This window comes from Hippopotamus amphibius, chromosome 4 (assembly GCF_030028045.1).
Source record: "Hippopotamus amphibius kiboko isolate mHipAmp2 chromosome 4, mHipAmp2.hap2, whole genome shotgun sequence".
NCBI lineage: Eukaryota > Metazoa > Chordata > Mammalia > Artiodactyla > Hippopotamidae > Hippopotamus > Hippopotamus amphibius.
In genome coordinates this window covers 175,596,505-175,615,471 of record NC_080189.1, presented here as the reverse complement: position 1 = coordinate 175,615,471, position 18,967 = coordinate 175,596,505, and the positions used below count along the sequence as shown (strand labels likewise).

General features: G+C 39.2%; 1 protein-coding gene across 2 annotated transcripts in view; it reads right to left on the bottom strand.

Moving 5' to 3' along the window:
* Positions 1 to 17,199, bottom strand: part of CPSF2 (cleavage and polyadenylation specific factor 2) — a 34,458-nt gene extending 17,259 nt beyond the window's left edge. Inside the window, exons 1-9 of one of the 2 annotated variants that reach the window (XM_057731914.1) lie at positions 16,600 to 17,199; positions 12,765 to 12,826; positions 8,877 to 9,059; positions 7,669 to 7,828; positions 7,434 to 7,539; positions 6,329 to 6,458; positions 4,495 to 4,610; positions 3,175 to 3,362; positions 1,980 to 2,270 (exon numbers count right to left, since the gene is read on the bottom strand). In XM_057731914.1, coding sequence (XP_057587897.1) covers positions 1,980 to 2,270; positions 3,175 to 3,362; positions 4,495 to 4,610; positions 6,329 to 6,458; positions 7,434 to 7,539; positions 7,669 to 7,828; positions 8,877 to 9,025 — 1,140 coding nt within the window. In that variant the 5' untranslated portion in view covers positions 9,026 to 9,059; positions 12,765 to 12,826; positions 16,600 to 17,199. The other variant, XM_057731915.1, reaches the window with a different exon arrangement.
* Between the last annotated feature and the right edge of the window lie 1,768 nt (positions 17,200 to 18,967).

Below are 18,967 nucleotides of genomic sequence, written 5' to 3'. Positions count from 1 at the left end.
TTTGAAACAAGGTTATGTGCTACAGGTGAGGGCTGAGATGGGCTGTAGGATATCTGAGGAGAAAGAAGGTATGAATTGTCTTACTGAAGAATGGGAAAAGGATATCCCACAGATTGCTGAGTTCTGATGTTGGGTACCCTTCTGAGATGTGACGTCAAAAATGTGAAGGGAAACCTGTCCACACAGCGTGTGTTTAACTGCAGTAACATCAGGTTGCTTGGGTATAGGCATGGACTAAGCAAATGGTTTAACTAGAATCAGGGCTCTGCCAGGCAAGTACAATAAACAGAAAGAAGAGTGAAAGAGTAATAGGTATCTGAATATCTTGTAACAACCTGTAATGGAAAAGAATCTGAGAAAGTCTATATACATGTACATGTGCATAACTGAATCACTTTGCTGTATACCTGCATCGTAAATCACACTACACTTCATATAAATAAATAAGATAAAGGTGTCTGCAAAATAATGCTGGACCATTGACCAGAAGATGGAGCGACGATGATTAGTAGAAGTGGTAAGGTTCATGAATTGAAAGTCCCGATGGGACCAAAGAATTCTTGGCATGAGAGTACTAGAGAAAGTCAGTTATGAGACCAGAGCGGGATGCTTCAGGGAGAGATCTGGCAATCATAACAAGGCTAAAGGTATGATCACGAGAGTGGACAGCACGATCATGGGAAGGGACAGCTGAGGTGGAGTGGAGGAAAAGATCATTAAGAAATCAGGTGTCGGGGGACTTTCCTGGTGACGCAGTGGTTAAGAATCCACCTGCCAATGCAGGGGACACGGGTTTGATCCCTGGGCCAGGGAGATCCCACATGCCTCGGAGCAACTAAGCCCGTGTGCCACAACTACTGAGCCTGCGCTACAGAGCCTGTAAGCCACAACTACTAAAGCCCACACTCCACAACAAGAGAAGCTACCACAATGAGAAGCCCTGGCACTGCAATGAAGAGTAGCCCCACCTCGCCACAACTAGAGAAAGCCCACACGCAGCAATGAAGACCCAATGCAGCCAAAAATAAATAAATAAATAAAATAATAAATAAATCTTAAAAAAAAAAAAAGTAAAAGCACAGTCTAAAAGTAGATAAATGAGTTAAAAAAAAAGAAAAAGAAAGAAAAGAAATAAGGTGTCAAGACTTCCCTGGCAGTCCACTGGTTAAGACTCCGTGCTCCCAATGCAGGGGGCCTGGGTTCGATCCCTGGTCAGGGAACTAGATCCCACATGCATGCCACAACAAATATCTCGCATGCCACAACTAAGACTCAGCGCAGCCAAATAAATAAATAAATATTGAAAAAGAAGAGAAGAGAAGAGAAAAGGAGAGAAAAGAAAAAAAAGAAAAAGAAAAGAAAAGGTGTCAAAGAACTGAGAGGGCAAAGGAACTAGATAAATCCTACACATAGAGGCCAAAGTCATCAAGAATGGAGTCTGGCATACGAGTGGACAGGAAGACTGTGCGCCAGGGTCTAAAGTCACTTATGAATGACAGAGAATGACCAAGAGATCAGTAAGTGTCTGAAACAAGGAGGAGTCAGTTTATTTTCAAGTAAGACAGCATTAACTACAGAGGGAAAAGAAATGGCTTGAAAGCTGCAACACAGAACAAGGATACCTACTGCACTCAAAGTATACGAAACATGAAAGAGAAGGCTACAGGAAAAAGAAATCATTAGGAAATAGCCAGATTTCAATTATGGGAAGGATGTGAAAGGAACTTTTCAAAGAGCGAATGAGAATAGAGCATATATGCACACTCTCTAGATACGGTTCCAGAGGGTATCATGGAAGGGTTCAATATTGAGAATTTCCAATTAAGCAGCTCTGAAATGTGTGCTATTAAAGCCTCTCTACTGTTAGTCTGATAAAAATCCTGAAACAACTTCAAGTTTTATTTTTGGTCACTGACTGTTATAAATATCATGTATATATCCAAACAATTTTAGGATAAGGTTCACATACGAGCACTTACCTCTATTTCTGTAACTTTTTCAGAAGGGTTATCAATTAGGAAACGTGCTAAAGTCCCAGGAGTAGTTCTGTAAGTTAGGATGATCGAGTTTTTAGGGTCCTGGCACCACTGAATAAAGAGATCCCTTGAAAATCCACATTCCAGGTCGGGCTGGCTGGCAAGTACCACTTTAGGGCTAGGTACTCGAGCCAGGTCAGAAAGACCATGACAGAGAGAGAGATGACGAAACTGAAATGGATTATTTCTTTTGTCTTCAAAACATCTCATCAATTTATCACTCATCCATTCTACCTAATATGAGGGGGAAAGGTGACAATAATTAGAAAATACTATATTTTAACTTCAATATATTCTACAGTAGTCAAGGAGTTCAATTTCTATCTTGTTTTAAAGTCTTTTTCCCACCAATGGTTGCTTAAATTTGTACCATGTTGACAAGCAGCTTATTGTCTACTTCTATCCCCCATCAGAGCTTCCCAGCCCAATGTTCATCCTTAACTGTAGCACAGACATATATATGCTACCAACTGTAAAATAGATAGCCAGTGGGAAGTTGCTGTATAACAAAGGGAGTTCAACTCGACGATGGATGATGCCCTAGAGGACTGGGATGGGGAGGGTGGGGGGAAGTCGAGGGAGGGAGGGAATATGGGGATATGTGTATAAAAACAGATGACTGAACTTGGTGTACCCCCCCAAAAATAATAAATAAATAAAATTTTTAAAAAATCTAATTTTGCATTATGTTTCAGTTATGTCACCTTAAATCTTATTTAGAAAGCTGTATATAAGTTCTGAATGTATACCTTACCCCAGAGACTGCTACTTTAAGAGCTTATTCAAAAGGAAGAGGAAAATGGATTCTAACATTTATTCAATACGTCCTATGAGGTAGGTTCTATTTTTGCCCTCATTTTACAGATTGTGATACTAAGCATTAGAGAAGCAACTTGCCGAATCTGTAAAATGGGGACAAAAATAGAACCTACTTCATAGGCTATATAAGGATTAAATGAAATAATACATGTAAAGTGTACAGAACAGTAAGTGGCTGATTTTCAGTTTTTATCATCAACATCATCATCATCAACCTCAACACAAAAAGAAAACCTAAAGGGCAATTAAGACATTGTTTTCCATAAGCCAAATCTCTGTAGCAAACTTCTTTATTACAAATGATAACATGAAAACAAACCTGGGACTTAGAAAACTCCACCACATTATAACTGACATTATTTAAGAGTGCCAGCGAGTAAACACCCAATCCTGCATCTTTAGTTCTCCAAATCTGATCAAGGAGTTGAGCAAGTTCCAAAACTCTGCCTGCAGTGTCCACTGCTATTAATACATTTCCATCACCTCGAAGTGTTTCCAGGACATTTGCTAGAGACAAGAAAGTAAAATCCTTATAGAACATAACAATACTTTGCTATAAAATTAGAGATAACTTTATCTCCATGTGTTTACTTATAGACTATAGTTTATAACAATGCCATTAACTCTAAATTTTTTTCATTGAAAAATTATAAATCGGTGGTTTCCGACCCGTTTCACCCACAGTACACACAGAAAATGACATTTGTAGAGTATACTGAGAAAACTGGGTGAATAGGCCAAACGCAATCAGCCTTGGGTTTCCAGGTCACTCTGGTCTCACCTGCCTACCTCAGTGAACTTCATTATTAAATACAATTCCCAAATTTATGTACACACGTTTATACTTTAGATTAATACATACATGTTTTATATGTATGTGTGCCTACAGAACTAAAGATAAATAATATTCCCTCTTCCAAGAAAAGACGTTCTAGATGAAAGTCTGCTTGGAAATATTTAGTCAACTCAAACTCTAGCAAAAACAAACAATAAAAAAATGCCGAGAATTGAAAACCTTCTTAAAGTTAGAGTAACATACTATATGTCATACTTTTTAAGTAGATGAATGAAGGCAGTGGTTTCAAACATGTTGAACATGGAACCCAATTTTCCCTGATGAACTCCCATGAAGCTTACAAAAAAGAGAATATAAGGTAATAGGGCTCAAGCCAAAGCAGAAGCAACCAGAGATGGCCCAGATGCATCTCTAGATCCAAGACTACTAGATTAGAGCATAAAACACCCAAACACCAAAATCAGCAGACTATTTGCACCCTCATTTACCTCCTTTTGTTCATTTTTCCTTCAGAGTGTAAATATTTTTCTAGTAGACTTGTCTGAGATCTTTATATATTTGAATGTTCCCTAGACATACACCAGTGACACCAGGGAGAGCTAGCTACGTGCTGAATGGCAGGAAGAAACCAATCTTTATACCTATCCTACAGATGTTAAATTCAAGCCAACTAAAGCATCTTTTTGTAAAAATATTGATATGGTCACATAATATTTTTTCAAAAATACTAGAGGTAGCCAATCTCTGATGACAAGAAAAATGTCAAACAGAACAGAACAAACAGTAATTCATAGTACCCTGCACTTCCACAGCTCTGTAGAAAGGACAGTACGCAATACATACTCAGAAGTTGCTCGTCTCTTTGTTTTCTCCTGGGCTGCACATACGTAGCATTAAATGAATCTGTGATAAGTAGGGAGGGTCTGCTTAGCATTTCCAGGGAACATCCATTTAAGTGGCTATAACGAAGGTGAAGAAGAGGATACTTCATATCACTTCAAATAAACAATAGATTTTCTTACCTAAGAATTAACTTCTTTTATAAGGTTTTTTTCCTTTTCTAATTATAAAAGTAGATTGATAAAAAAAAATCTGGTAAATTCAAAAAGGAAAATCAAGCTTTTCCAGAGTACCACCACTCAAAAGATAATTGATATAATATTTTGGTGTATATCCTTCTAAGTACATAAATAAATTTTTCTATGCATATATATGTGCATGTGTTTTACAAAGGTGATATCCCAGGTATATGGTTATATACTCAGTTCTATATCCTAGTTTTCTCCCATGATATTAAAATCATTTTCTAAATCTAATTTTTAACAATTATAAAAGCTTTCTATTGTGATTGTACAATATTTATTTGGTCATTTCCCTTTACTGATTTTTAGGTTACTTTTTTTTGCCATTATAAATAATCTCTCAAAGAAAACTTTTGCAAAAAAGCTTCAACTGCATTTCTAATTTTTCTTCAGGACACATTCCTAGAAATGTATTTACTAGAATATACAATATTGCTAAATGGCTTTCCAGAAAGGCTTAACCTTTTTCAGAACGCTCTCCCTTTTCCAGAAAGGTTCAACCAGAAAGAATGACCAACTCACTAAATATTTCCCAGAAGAATACTACCATTTAAAAGCAACTTTAATGGTATTTAATTTAAAAAAATCATTATCATTTAAATTTTCTCTTTCTTTATAACTTCTGTCCATTTTGCAACTGGTATCTTTTTGATTGATGGTCTTATAAATAAGTCTTTGGTCAACTTGAAGTAAATATTTTCCCTAGTTTATAGGTCTTTTAATTTATTTTATTGTTTCAGACATTTTAAACCTATATGTAATCAAATCTAACAGAGTCTTCTGTTGTAACTTGGTCCATTGCCTTTCTGCTTACAAAGTCTCTTCCAAATCAAGAGATCAGACTCACCAATATTGTTTCATTTTCTATTTAATTCTAATCCACATGAAATTTATTTTATCATGTGGTTAAAAAAAAGACACAAACTGAGTTTTTTTCCCCAAATGTTTGAATACCATTCACTCAAATACCCATCTTTCCTCATTAACCTGTGATTACAAGGGCCTAAAATTCAACTTATTAGTCTTAAATATTTCTTAATATAAGATACAAAAGATCTTGAGGATACTGTAATCTAATACAAAATAGCTATGTACTTAATGTACAGAAATTTCAAAAGCCAAAACAATTTTATAGAAATGCTTTGAGTACAAAATGAAGTTTTAAAATTAGACTACTGTGTCCCCTTGTAAAAGGAGTCTGACTTTATAGTTATATTAGATGGTATTAATGATTTTATCAAAAACAAAACAAAACAAAAAAACCGCACCCACAAAGTTCCTCTAAATAGCAGGTCAAGAACATATAAAATATAATTTGATGTACAAAAATTAATCTCCTTTGCAACATCTCCAGAGAGATATCTGTTTTATAGAGTGGATATTTGCATGTAAATTTCAAAACAATGTCTTTTATCTCATACCAAACTTTTTCCCTTACAATGCAAATAATTTAAGTAACTTTGAAAACATTCACTATTTGATGCTTTTAAATTGCTCTAGATTTCTAGTTAAAAAAATAACTTTGAGTCTAATTTTCCCTCCAAAGAATGAAATACCAATTGCATTTCCATTAGCTTTTGTCTTGATATACCTACATCTCCCTCTTGTGGTTGAAGTCAACTGCATAAACAATTTCTTCTTCTCCATCTTTGACTATTTTCCATATTGTTCCACCTATCATATGACCAGCGGGCAGAGGTGTGATAGACAAGCCATGTCCTTTACCTATATCAACAGATAATGACAATACTCAGATTTCTTTTTGCAACCCTAAAGAAAGGCTATTTCTTTATTAGCTATTTTTAAGTAAGTAAAATATGCAATGATACAAAATTCAAAAGTAAAAAGGCATACAGTGCAATGCAAGTCTCACCCTACTGTCCCCCAGCTGCCCCATACCTTCATGGAGGCACTCTTGTCATTTTATTATATATTCTTGCAGATATATTTGTGCTGATACATAGAAGGCTAGAGATTGCCATTACTATTTAATAACAGTATGAACTAAAAAATTTTAATATTTCTGTGTACATAATTATCAGGTGTTTCCATCTTCACTAACCTCTAAATCGACAATTCAAATCTCATTATGGTAAAGAATGTATTTATAGAAAACTTACGTACAAGCAAAACTGCTGAGATCATTGTTACTTCCTGGCTAATCCTCAGAGTCCATTTTTGTGCCGTTTTTTTCACATTTATGGGTTCATATTTATGAAAATGTTTTAATATAATGTATACTTAACATATGACTTCCTGACCTAATCAGATGACAAACTTTTTTTTAATGTTCAATTCTAGAATTCAGTCCTGTTCTAATCTGTGCTGCCACAGCACTTCATTTACTTCAATCACTACAATTAGTCATCGGAGCTACTTTATCTCCTCAACCTAACTGTGAGCTCTTAGGAAGAGAAGCTGGCCACATCACCTTTGTGTGCTATATACAGTAAACACTAAGTAAGTCTTTCGCAAATTAAATGTGAAAAGGCCTGAACTGTTACATTTTGTTAGAATTTAGTCTGCAATATTTTAAAATTCAAATGACTTCAGGAAAGTTCACACTTGCCTATGAAAAAAATGCTAATTTTTTATTCTTCAGACAATAGTGCCTATAATTTTTACTACAAATTCCCCTTGTACTTTTCAGTAGTTTTAACCCCATGAGTCCAATTATTTGCTACTGGAAACATGTTTTACCTTTCAAATTCACAATCTGAGAGAATTTTAACTGCTGTATTTTATCAAAGGCTGCATCCACATCATCTAGTGTAAAGAGTGTAAAATCTTCTGTATTGTGTCGGGACTAAAAGAACAACACAAATAAAAGGTTAAAAATGATCACTGCAAAAAAAGAAGAAGAAAAAAAAAAAAACAAACAAAAAAAAAATGATCACTGCAGGAGTGTTAAAAAATTTTTAATTGCTTGAATTACCTGATAAAGGTCATACATGAACATCTGTCCCATTTTATAAACAGGAATGGTTGCATAGATAGCACAGTTCAGACCCAACTTTCCGACAGCATAAGGGAGGGCACCAAGATGGAGAGGATCGGGGTGAGACAACAGTACCGCATCGATCTGGTGAACATGCCTAGAACACAATCAAAATGACTCTCTCTCAGTCTTGTTCCCCAGGATAAAGGCAGGATACTCAAAATTTTTAATTTGCCAGTTCTGATTCCTCTCAGTATTCTGAACTGAAGCTATGCTGGGGTAAAAGAGCAAAACTAAGAGCTACAATTATGTTACCTATGAATTTCAATTATTACTATCCCCGTCCTACACAGAGATCAAAATTATGGTATAAGTTGCATGTAGATATATCATGTCTAGACACATTTTTTTAAAAAAGGAAAAAGAAAGGGAAATAGTAGCCACCACACGTAAGCTGATCTCAACTGGCTATCTTGTACACTATTAAGTTCAAGAACTCAGCTTAGAATTTAAGAAATTGTTAAAGAAAGGATATGAAAAAGGCCACATATTATGGGGTTTTGTCTCAGCTTTTTAGCATGGTGACTAACAGTATGTTCATGATAGTAAAACTTCAGTGAGTCAATGAATAATATGTTCTCATCAACAAAAGAAATTTAAAAAATTTTTCCTACAAGTTCCAAGTTTTCTTTTAAATGTTTAAGTCCTTGTTCCTTCCCTAATTAGTACAATACCGCTAATATAATGACAACTTTCCGTTGATGGGTTAGTATTCTTTTGTATCTCATGGTCTTTATTCTAAGCACCAATTCTCAAATGTCTAGCATCAAAAGATAATAGAAAATAAGCTAATGCGATCTGACTTCAGAACTTCTACAAGGAAGGTTTTTCCTCTCTTGAAATTCTTATCAACTTAATCTTGCTCTTTTCTAAAATTAGGGTGCAAAAGTTTCTACTGAGATCCAGTCAGCTATGTAACAATTTAAGATTTTGCTGAATTTCAATAAACATGGCTTATGAGTCAATCAAAACTACACAAATTAAAAAGTCATTATTTGGCTCTTCGGCATAACTAAAACTAAACATTTTACTATCAACAAAATTAGAGCAAAAAAGTAAACATTATGCAACATCAAGATGGTATTTACAGCGTAGAAAACAGAAGTTGATTTACTAAAAGTGTAGAAATATTAACAGTAACTTACTTCCTCAGGGAATCTATAATATCCATAGAAAAGTGCTCATCCCAGCCACAGTCCAATAGAAATCTGAACTCATCGACTTGGAGAAGATAGCAAAGAGCAGACTCTTCTTGGACCCCAGAAAGGGTAGTTAATTTGATAATAGATGTCATTTCTTTTGGTCCAATAACAACAATCCAAAAGATTCTTTCAAAAGAAAAACAGTTAAACATAAAAGTCATTTTAAAGACCTATTTCCACAAACATAATCTTACATACTCCTGCTTCAGTGTCTTCAGTGGCTCTCCAGTGTGGTTTAATGAAAAGCAGTAGATTTTGGAATTGGACAGACCTGTATTTGAATCTACTCCTATATGGTTCTGGGCAGGTTAATTAACTTTTCCTCACTTATGTATCCTAGTCTATAAATCATGAGTATTAATATATACATAAAAAGGATGTTGGAAGATTTCAAATTAATGTGTACATTACCTAGAATGGAGACTACCAAGTTTCCCCATAAATAAACGTATATTAAATTAGTGAACTTCTTCACGGTGAATTTGTTCCGCCTTTATTTTGCTCTGTGATGGCAGTGATCACAATGCACTACAGTTATTAGTTTACATGTCTTTCTCTACTACTAGACCAGCTGTCCTTAAATAAAGGGACCCCCTTGAGAATCTGATAAAGAGCTATGGACCTTTCCTTCTCCCCTCAGTCCTCAAAAAAACAAAAAGGCGCGTACACATGTAGAAATTCACACATTTTTCAGGGAGTTTAATGTTAAGAACTCTTACACTGGAATGTGAGCAACTGAAAGAGAGAGGTAGTACCTTATGTTTGCAATTACTAAAAGAGAACCTGACACATAGTAGGTGCTCAACACATATCTGATAGAATATAGTTGGGATGCCTACTATGTATTTCAAGAAGATACAACATGAACACATCTATAAGAATTTAGGACCTAGAATTGTGTGCTATTAAACACAGGTTATTAAAAACATTCATTAGCAGGCTTCCCTGGTGGTGCAGCGGTTAAGAATCTGCCTGCCAACGCAGGGGACACGGGTTCAATCCCTGCTCCAACACTCCTAGTTTATCCATCATCACTGATGTGTACATCTAGTTGGACCCAATCTGCTACCTCTTCTCCCTCCCAAATCCTTTCAGCATGCCCTCTGGAACCATTACACTCACCTGGAACTTCAACCTCTTCTCTGAACGTTCTCCTCACCTGCAAATCTTCACAGAAACCTAGTTTTTCTCAAATGACTTTGTTTCTTCTGCAGCCTTCTCAAGAGGTTTTTTTCCTCTTGTACTCCCTGACCTCAAAAGCAGGATGTGCTCCCTGCTCCTCACTGCAGCTTCCAACCCACGTCTTCTCCTTCCTCCTCAAAATACTCCAGTTCCACTGAAGTTCATGCTGCCCAGCCGGCTCGCTGTGAGCTTTTCCTTTTCTTCCTCACTGCTGGCATCAATTAACCTGACCTCACTCATTGAGAACTTTAGTTCCTGACTCAGTCTTCCTCTGAGTGGCTTCAATACTGACCCTCTTAGTTCCTTGACTTCCTCAACTCCAATAATCTTTGTCTCACTCCACCTACCCACCACCACAGTCACAACCATGACCTTATCATGACCAATAAGCTGCAGCACTTTGAAAATTTTACCTTCATCTATCTCCCTCTCTTACTCCCACCTTCCTTACTCTAGAAATCCCACTGCAAAAATCCGTTAGCCTCACTGGTATCTCTAATCCACTGACTACTTTTTCACTGTCAGGACCCCCTTCTGTCTCCACTCATGTCTTACCGAAGATCCCTGATCCATCATGATTACTTTGCAAACACTCTAAAGTATCTTGCTGCTCTAGTCCTTTGTATGAGCCTGAAAAAATCCCAACCCTCACTGATTCCAATCATTCACTTTGTCTATCCCAGCTCAATGTTGCCAGAGGGGGGAAAAACAATCACAAAACTATGCTATCTGCTCTTTAAAATCATGGCCAAAGATCTCAAACAGGCACTATGTCCTACCTATCAATCTGATTTTTCTTAGTAGGTTGACTTTCCATCTCTGAGACCATCATTTCACATCTCCTCTTCTCAAGCATCACACACTGTTCCCTCCACCCTACTCTCTGTTGATAATCTCCCCTCACTCCTCAATTAGAAAATGAAAGTAATCAGAGAGTAACTCCTCATTTTCCAAATACCTTATCTATTAACCTATCTGCATGTATACTGTTGTGTCTCCTATAGTATGAAACAAAGAGCCCAGCTCTCAACCAAGGCCAATCCCGTGTGTGCTCTGAATCCCACTCTCGTTTCTCTTCTAAAGAACATAACTTCTTCAGTCATCCCCTCCTTCTCCTGCATCATCAACGTATCACTGAGGTACCATTCCTATTAGCATACAAAGATACTCTAGAATTTCCCAACGTAAAAGAACCCTCTCGTAATCCTACAATCCCCTGCAACTGCTTCATCATTCCTACACTCCCTTTTCACAGCAAAATTTCTCAATAATTGTCCACAGATGCATCTCCACTTTCTCATCTCCCATTCACACTAGTGAATCTGACATCTTTCTCTACCATCTCTAGAAGCGCTTTCATCAAGCCTCTACAACTGAAGCCACTAGACATTTTTGTGGTCCCAACTGGAAATCGTAGCAGCAATCGACAAAATTAACTGCTCCATCCTCCCAGAAACACCTTTCTCTGCTCCTGTCAGCCCTCTCCTGGTTTTCCTTATATCACTCTCCTTAATTCTTTTTCCTCCCCTCAACCTCCAAATGAGGCAGTGCTTTCCAGCAAGACTTTTTTCTCTTTAGGTAATCTTACCCAATTCCACAGCTTTAAGATCATCTGGCCTCTGAGGGCATCATCCTTGATTCCCTCCTTGTTTCTCACATCCACTCCATCAGTAAGTTCTGCCTTTTCACTTCCATTGTATTTCTCAAGTATAATAATTTCTCAAACATTTCCTTCTATTTTCACTGTCACCAAGATCTCTAACTACTTTGAGTTATTATTTTCCCTGCCTCAAATTTATTCCCTCAGAGACATTTTCTGACCACCCTAAAGGCCACCCCCACCTCAGTTACATCCTATAACATGTATTTTCCTTCTTTTTCCCTCAAAACACTTAGTGCCCACCTGTGTTTGCTGTTTATTTACTCACTTTGTCCATCCCCTTCTCTCCTCTTAATCCCCACACCAGAATAAGGACTCCATCAAAATAGAGACTTTGTCTATTTTGATCATAATTATATTCCAACACCCCACAGTGCCTAACACATAGTGGTGGGCAATAAATGTTTCTTAAATGAAGATGGCTAGTATTAAGAGAGCTTAGCGCTGTTACTACACCATTAAAAGCTACCTATTTACATGCATTTCCTCTGGCTTGGGAGAGCTCTCTGAATGCAGGACTAGGTTTGATCTATTTTTGTATCCTTACTAATTAGCACGTCTTACACATAGTGGCTGTTTAACAAATAGTTACTGAAACAAGTTAAAATTAAAAATATATTGACTTAGTGTGTTCCTATTTGTAAGGCATGAGAAATACAAAGAAACTAATTTTCTATTTGATGAAAAATGTTTGTAAATACAGTTTTGGATAGGAGTTGAATCTCCCTGCCAAAAAGCTCCCTGTACCACAATCATATTAACAGCCTAAAAGAAACTCTTCTCCTACTCAAATCTACCTTATCCCCGCCCACCCCACTTTCTCTAGATTAGGAGGTGAAAATACGAAGTATCTTGCAGATAGAACTGAATGAGTTCACAGTAAAACTTTTTTGCAGACACACCCAGACTTCAACAGATGAAAAGATATTTTTATTACGATTGCTTGTAATATAATAAAGTTGTATCTTTATTAGACAGTCTTTACTTACTGGTATCTCAGTCGTATATAGGATGAAACACTATGAATTCAAAGGAATAGTTCTTTATAAATCTAAAAAATAAAGAGATAAGATTCTCATGAAATGTGGTATCATGATTTATTTTGGTTTTTAATTATGGTATTTAACTTCTATGCCTTGCCCTAAGGTGAAGACCAGCAGCAAGTAGAATATATGGTCCTTTTTCTTTTTGGCCGTGCCACGCAGCACGTTGGATCTTAGTTCCCTGACCAGGGCTCGAACCCACACCCCCTTCATTGGAAGTACAGAGTCGTAACCACTGAGCTGCTAGGAAGTCCCTATATGGTCCTTTTTCAAAAAAATAAACTTCTCATAATTTTAGGAAGCTGAAACTTACATTAAAAAAAAAAGGACTAAGATAATAAAAGACAAAAGTAAATAATATACCAAATTGGTTCTAATCAGGCGCTGAAATACGTGGCTTAGGAAATAAGATTTAAAAAACTGACATTAGCTTATGTTATTGAGAATCAGAAAAGAGGTGGGATCGTAAATTATTTGCTCAGGATTGGTTAGGCCGAGGGTAGAAAGAGACAGAAAAAAGGTATTCAAAACAGGGGATGATCAACGGCACAAAACAAAAACTTAGAGAGTATCAGTGACAAAACTAGCCTGGCACACTATCATATAAGCAAAAAATGAAAGAAAAGCGCTAAGGAACAGAAAAGGGCCAGCTAATGAAAGGCCCTGGAAACTCTGGACCTAGTTCTAATTGTTGAAAGGAGAACAGGCAACAGAGAGACATTTTAAGGTCACTTACCAACTAAGATGATGTGATACAAGTAGTTATGTATTTTAGAAAAACTGGCTGGAGTATATGATTGATTAGATAAAGACAGAGAAAGCAGTGAGATACAAAAGGAGAGTATTTAGCGGCACACTTCCTCCTTTCAACTTTGCTGGTTCTCTTTTGAGACTAAATTTCTTTAGCCTCAAATGCACCTTATAACTCTATGACATGAATTCATTGGTTGTTATCTAAGTAACCAAGGCTTGAAACTCTACATGTTTGATTCCTTCCTTTACTTCTTGAACAGACTGTTACCAACTCCTGATTATTTCCCCCTTAGAATACTTGGTACATTTATCACTCTCTTTCCATACCTAATGCAAGTACCTTAATACAGGGCCAATACATAAACCTGTACCTTACACGTGGGCTTCTGGTTCTTTGCCTCCAGGCTTTCCTTCCTTCAACTCAACCTAAACCTTACTACCAGATTAATCTCCCGAAACACCCCTGCACATAGGATCCCTTGCTCAGAAATCTCTTAAGGCCTCCTACTGTTGGAAAAAACAAAACCTGAATGCCTTAACTGGCAATGGAGGGTGCCAGCAAGCTGCCCTGACAGCACTGTCGACTCTCATCATCTTAAGGCCCAGCTCAAATCCCACCTCCTCACTAATTCCTCTATGGTTAGTCTAGACTAGAACAGCTCTGTCCAACAAAAATATCATTCAAGCCACAAATGTAATTAAAAATTTTTTTCATAGCCACACTGAAGTTTCACAGGTGAAACTACTTTTATTTTATTTAACCCAATATATCCAAAATATCATCTCAACATGTAATTATTATTAAGACATTATTGGGATGTCCCTGGTGGCGCAGTGGTTAAGAATGCACCTGTCAATGCAGGGGACACGGGTTCGACCCCTGGTCCGGGAGTATTCCATATGCTGTGGAGCAACTAAGCCCATGCACAACTACTGAGCCTGCACTCTAGAGCCCTCAAGCCACAACTACTGAAGCCTGCGCACCTAGAGCCCGTGCTCAGCAACAAGAGAAGCCACCTCAGTGAGAAACCCACACACCACAACGAAGAGTAGCCCCCGCTTTCTGCAACTAGAGAAAGCCTGTGTGCAGCAACAAAGACCCAACGAAGCCAATAAATTAATTAATTATTTTTAAAAAAGAAACAATTGATTTTTGGTACCAAGCCTTCAAAATATAGTGTATATTTTATAATTACAGCACATCTCAATTCAAACTAACCACAATTTCAAGTGTGCGACTGTGACATGTAGCTAGTGGCTACTGTAACAGCACAGATCTAGACTCTAAAATCAATGCTTTGGACTGTAGAGAATTGGGCTTTGCCACTCCTCAACTGCAAGTTGGCACCATATGATTTTTATGTACATGTCTTAGACTTGATTTTAATGGTATCACCAACCACTTAGTCTCCCAGACTAAAAACTGTGAAGTCACCCTCATACCACCAAACTGGCTGCCACCAACTGAATCCTATTTGACATTTCAGAAATGTCTGACATCCTTTACTATCCTGCCTCAAAGGAGGCATTCATTACCTTACCTGAATGACTGCAATTTCCTCTCATGTAGTTTTCCTGTTCCAAGTTGATCTTCCACACAGTTATCAGAGAGACCACCTTAAAAAAACAAATATCCTCAAGCCCCTTCCTTGTGCAAATAGTCATTGACTTCCGGCTAAATACTGAATAAAATCTAAATATCTTCCTTGGAAAGCAAGGTCCGTCACAAATTTACTTCAGTCTCCCTCTTTCTTCACCAACCACCCTTACACTGCAATGCTGAAGTGCATTCATTCTCCCACTCTCCCTAAGCATGCCAAAACTTCTCAAGTCTCTGCATCCCTGTACTGCATCAGGGATGACCTTCTCCTGAGCTTAGTACATTCCTTTTGACCTTTCATGACCCAGCTCAAAACTTATTCCTTTATAAAGCTATTCTGGTGTCTCCAGGCAATGTTATTTATTTTTAGCTAGCACAACTGGACACAAAGAATATATGTCGAATGGGTATTAAATGCACGGAAGAGTAAAAGTGAATCTTTTTACCTCCAATACCAAGCACAGCGCTCAAAGCAATATAAATGTGTACTGAAAGGAATGAACCCGCACCATATCACAAATTCCTTCCGGGCAGTGATTTCTGACCGATACCATTTCACCTTAATTACCTATCAGTTACTTGCTCTCTCAACAACGATCGTGCATGTTTGATGACAACTAAGGGGAACCATGCGAAGTCTAAGGGAAAACGAAAGTCTGGGTTAGCCCTGGAGCTCAAGTGAGAAAAGTCTCCTCCTTGTCAGTTTCGGGCAGAGCATTGCTTTCATAACAGGATCAAAGGGGTTTTAAAATAAAAAAATTAGGGCACGAGCAATTGATAACGCAGGTTCGCCCAGTCACAGGAAGCCAGACTTGCCGGAGTTAAAATTATCCTGACCTCCTGTTTACTCAAGAGCATGCAAATAGAGTGATGAAGGTGGAAACGCTCAAAGGTGATGCGAGGGGTGGGGGTAGGGGACCGGGGGGGGGGGGGGGGGGCGAGGCTGTTTTAATAAAGCTTGGTAACGTCTTAAAGATCTCTGGAGTCGATTCACTAAAAAAGAACGCCTACTTTGTGCCCGGTAGTCTCGTGGTCTCTCAGCCCGAGACGACGAAGACCCCGAGAAGGAGGCTGAGAACAAGGTAGCCACGAGGCTAAGGAGCCTAAGCTGGCGTCGGGTTAACTCCTCCAGCGCCGAGAGACCGAAAGGGCGGAGGGAAACAGCAAAAAGGAGGGAAGGAGAGCATGGGAGTGAATCGTAGGAGCTGCCACAAAAGACCGGGAGCTTTAGACCCACGGAGCAGTCACTCTCTTTCCCTCGCTGAACACTTCCGCCAGGAACGACCAGGACGGTCGCACCCGAAACCCTGGAGGCACGTCTGCGGCGGAGATCGGGTGGGAGTCGGAGCTGGAGCCAGGCTCTCCCCGAGGGCCGAGACGCCCCTTCCCCCATCCAAAGGCACACTGCTTTCTTCCGCCCCCACTTGCCTCGTCAGTCCTCCCCCAACGCCGTCCACTGCCCTTCCCAACCCCTAGTCGAATCCAGGTTCAAGAGCGAGAAAAGCCGACGCTGGCTCAGCGGCGCCGGTGACGATCAGCCAGCAGAAGCCCCTCAGTGGCGGCCGCCATTTTGAAACTGGAGGCGACGCGCAGAGGCGGGGAGACCCAGGGTGATACCATCTTCGGGGGTGAGGGGGGACAAAGCTGGAGGAAGGAGGCGGCGCTTACGCCGAATCTCGTCACCTGGGGCCGAAGTTTTATTTTTAAAGAATTTGTAATGTGTTGAAGCTAAAATAAAAATATGAGAAGAGTCAAGGAGGGAAAGGAAGACGAGGTATGATTCCTAGGATCCACCCCTCTCTTCGAGCGGGCGCGACGAATGGTGGGTCCCGAGGCCGCAGCTTCCGCCGGCGCCGGAGGCCGGGCTCGCTGCTGCCCTAGGTCGTGGGGTCGTTGTTGCCTCCGAGGCCGCAGGTGGGTCGGGGGTGCCAGGGCGGTCAGGACGGCGAGAGTCGTCTTTGTGCAGGTGGAGAGGGTGCACCTCCAGGAAAGCCCTCGGCGGCCGTGTGTCCGTGGGGTTGGGGGTGGCCTGGAGCGGCGGGGCTTCCCGAGGCTTCTGGGAGAAGGAGACAGGGAAATGGAAGGAAATAGATGTTGCTTGGAGGTGGACGGCTGCGCTCACGGTTCCCGCCTGGTGTCTTTGGGAAAGGGTACTCTGAGGGGGTCTTAATTGGAAAACATCTTTAGGTGTTGCCGGACCGGAGGGGAAATTGGCCGGGTTCACGGTTCCTAGGCTGCAGCAGGGAAGGGGCTGCTTCTCCGCGAGCATCTCCGATTCGTCCAAGTTTCAGAGTTCTGTCTTCCTCGTTATTCAGGATTGGAAGCTAACCTTGCTCTTTTCTAAGTCTCAAACCCTCTGGAGCCGACCATTTCACAAAATACACACTTTTTAAGAACTTAATTTTTAATAAAAGCAGTATTTGTGCTTGATTTGTAGGGCGTATATGTCATTAAGATGAGGTTTCAGACCTCAGGGAGTTCAGTTTCTCCATCCATGCAGAACTGGGTTTTGTAGGTTAAGTCGACACTTTTTGATCAATACATATAAATTGCCGTAGGAACTAAGTAGAATTTTTTTTTAATGTCTAATCTATGTTTTTCCAGCATGAATTCAGAGGGACTTACAAAAATACACACCATATATAATTTTCTTTTTGGAAGTTAAGCAGAAAACATTGGGTTGAAGAAAAGGTAATATAGGCATATCTCATTTTGTCGTGCTTCACAGATAATGCATTTTTTTTTACAAACTGAAGGTGTGTGGCAACCCTGCATTGTCAGATGTTGCTTAGCATTTTTTTAAGTGTTTTTCAATTAAGGTATGTACATGGTGTTTTTAGACGCAATGTTATTGCACATTGCAAATAGACTATAGTATAGTGTAAACCTAATTTTTAAAATAAATGTATTATTATTTTTTGGGGTCTGCGTTGGGTCTTCCTTGTTGTACCCAGGCTTTCTCTAGTTGCGGTGAGCGGGGGCTACTCTTTGTTGCGGGGCGCGGGCTTCTCTTGTTGTGGAGCACGGGCTCTAGGCACGCGGGCTTCAGTAGTTGTGGCACATGGGCTTAGTTGTTCCGTGGCATGTGGGATCTTACCGGACCAGGGCTCAAACCCGTGTACTCTGCATTGGCAGGCAGCTTCTTAACCACTGCGACACCAGGGAAGTCCCTAAACCTAACACTTATGTGTAGTGGGAAACCCAAAAATTCTTGTGACTCGTTTTAGCTCTATATTTGCTTTATTGTGGTGGTCTGGAACCAAACTCCTCATATCTCCAAGTTATGCCCTTACTAGGGAAAATGAGATAAAGCCAAAAGTAAAGTTAATATAAACGTTGACCTTTGTACTTACTGTAAGAGACAGTAGAGCACAAATAAAGAGCTTGAACCAAGGAGCCAGACTGCCTGGGTATTAATCCCAGTTCTGCCACTTACTGCATCTGTGACCTTAGGCAAGTTGATTGTCCCTAGATTTCCTCATCTGAAAAAAAATATTCTTACTGCATTGGGGACATTGTATTAGTTAATACATGTATAGTAATGTGAGGATTACATGAATTGGTGATTATGAAAAGTGTTAAGAACCATGCCTGACAGTGCTGTAAGAGTCAGCTCTTTCTAAGGGTAGGAAAAAAATTTTGGATCATTTTGGTATCAAAGGATTCATGACCAGTTACTCAATTCCCTAAGTCCATAAGATAAAAACCAGTTTTGTTTTTTTCAGGGATAACATAGCTACTCCCAGTTCTGAAGTAAAAGCAAAATTGTTCTTGAGAGTTTTCATATAAAGAAGAC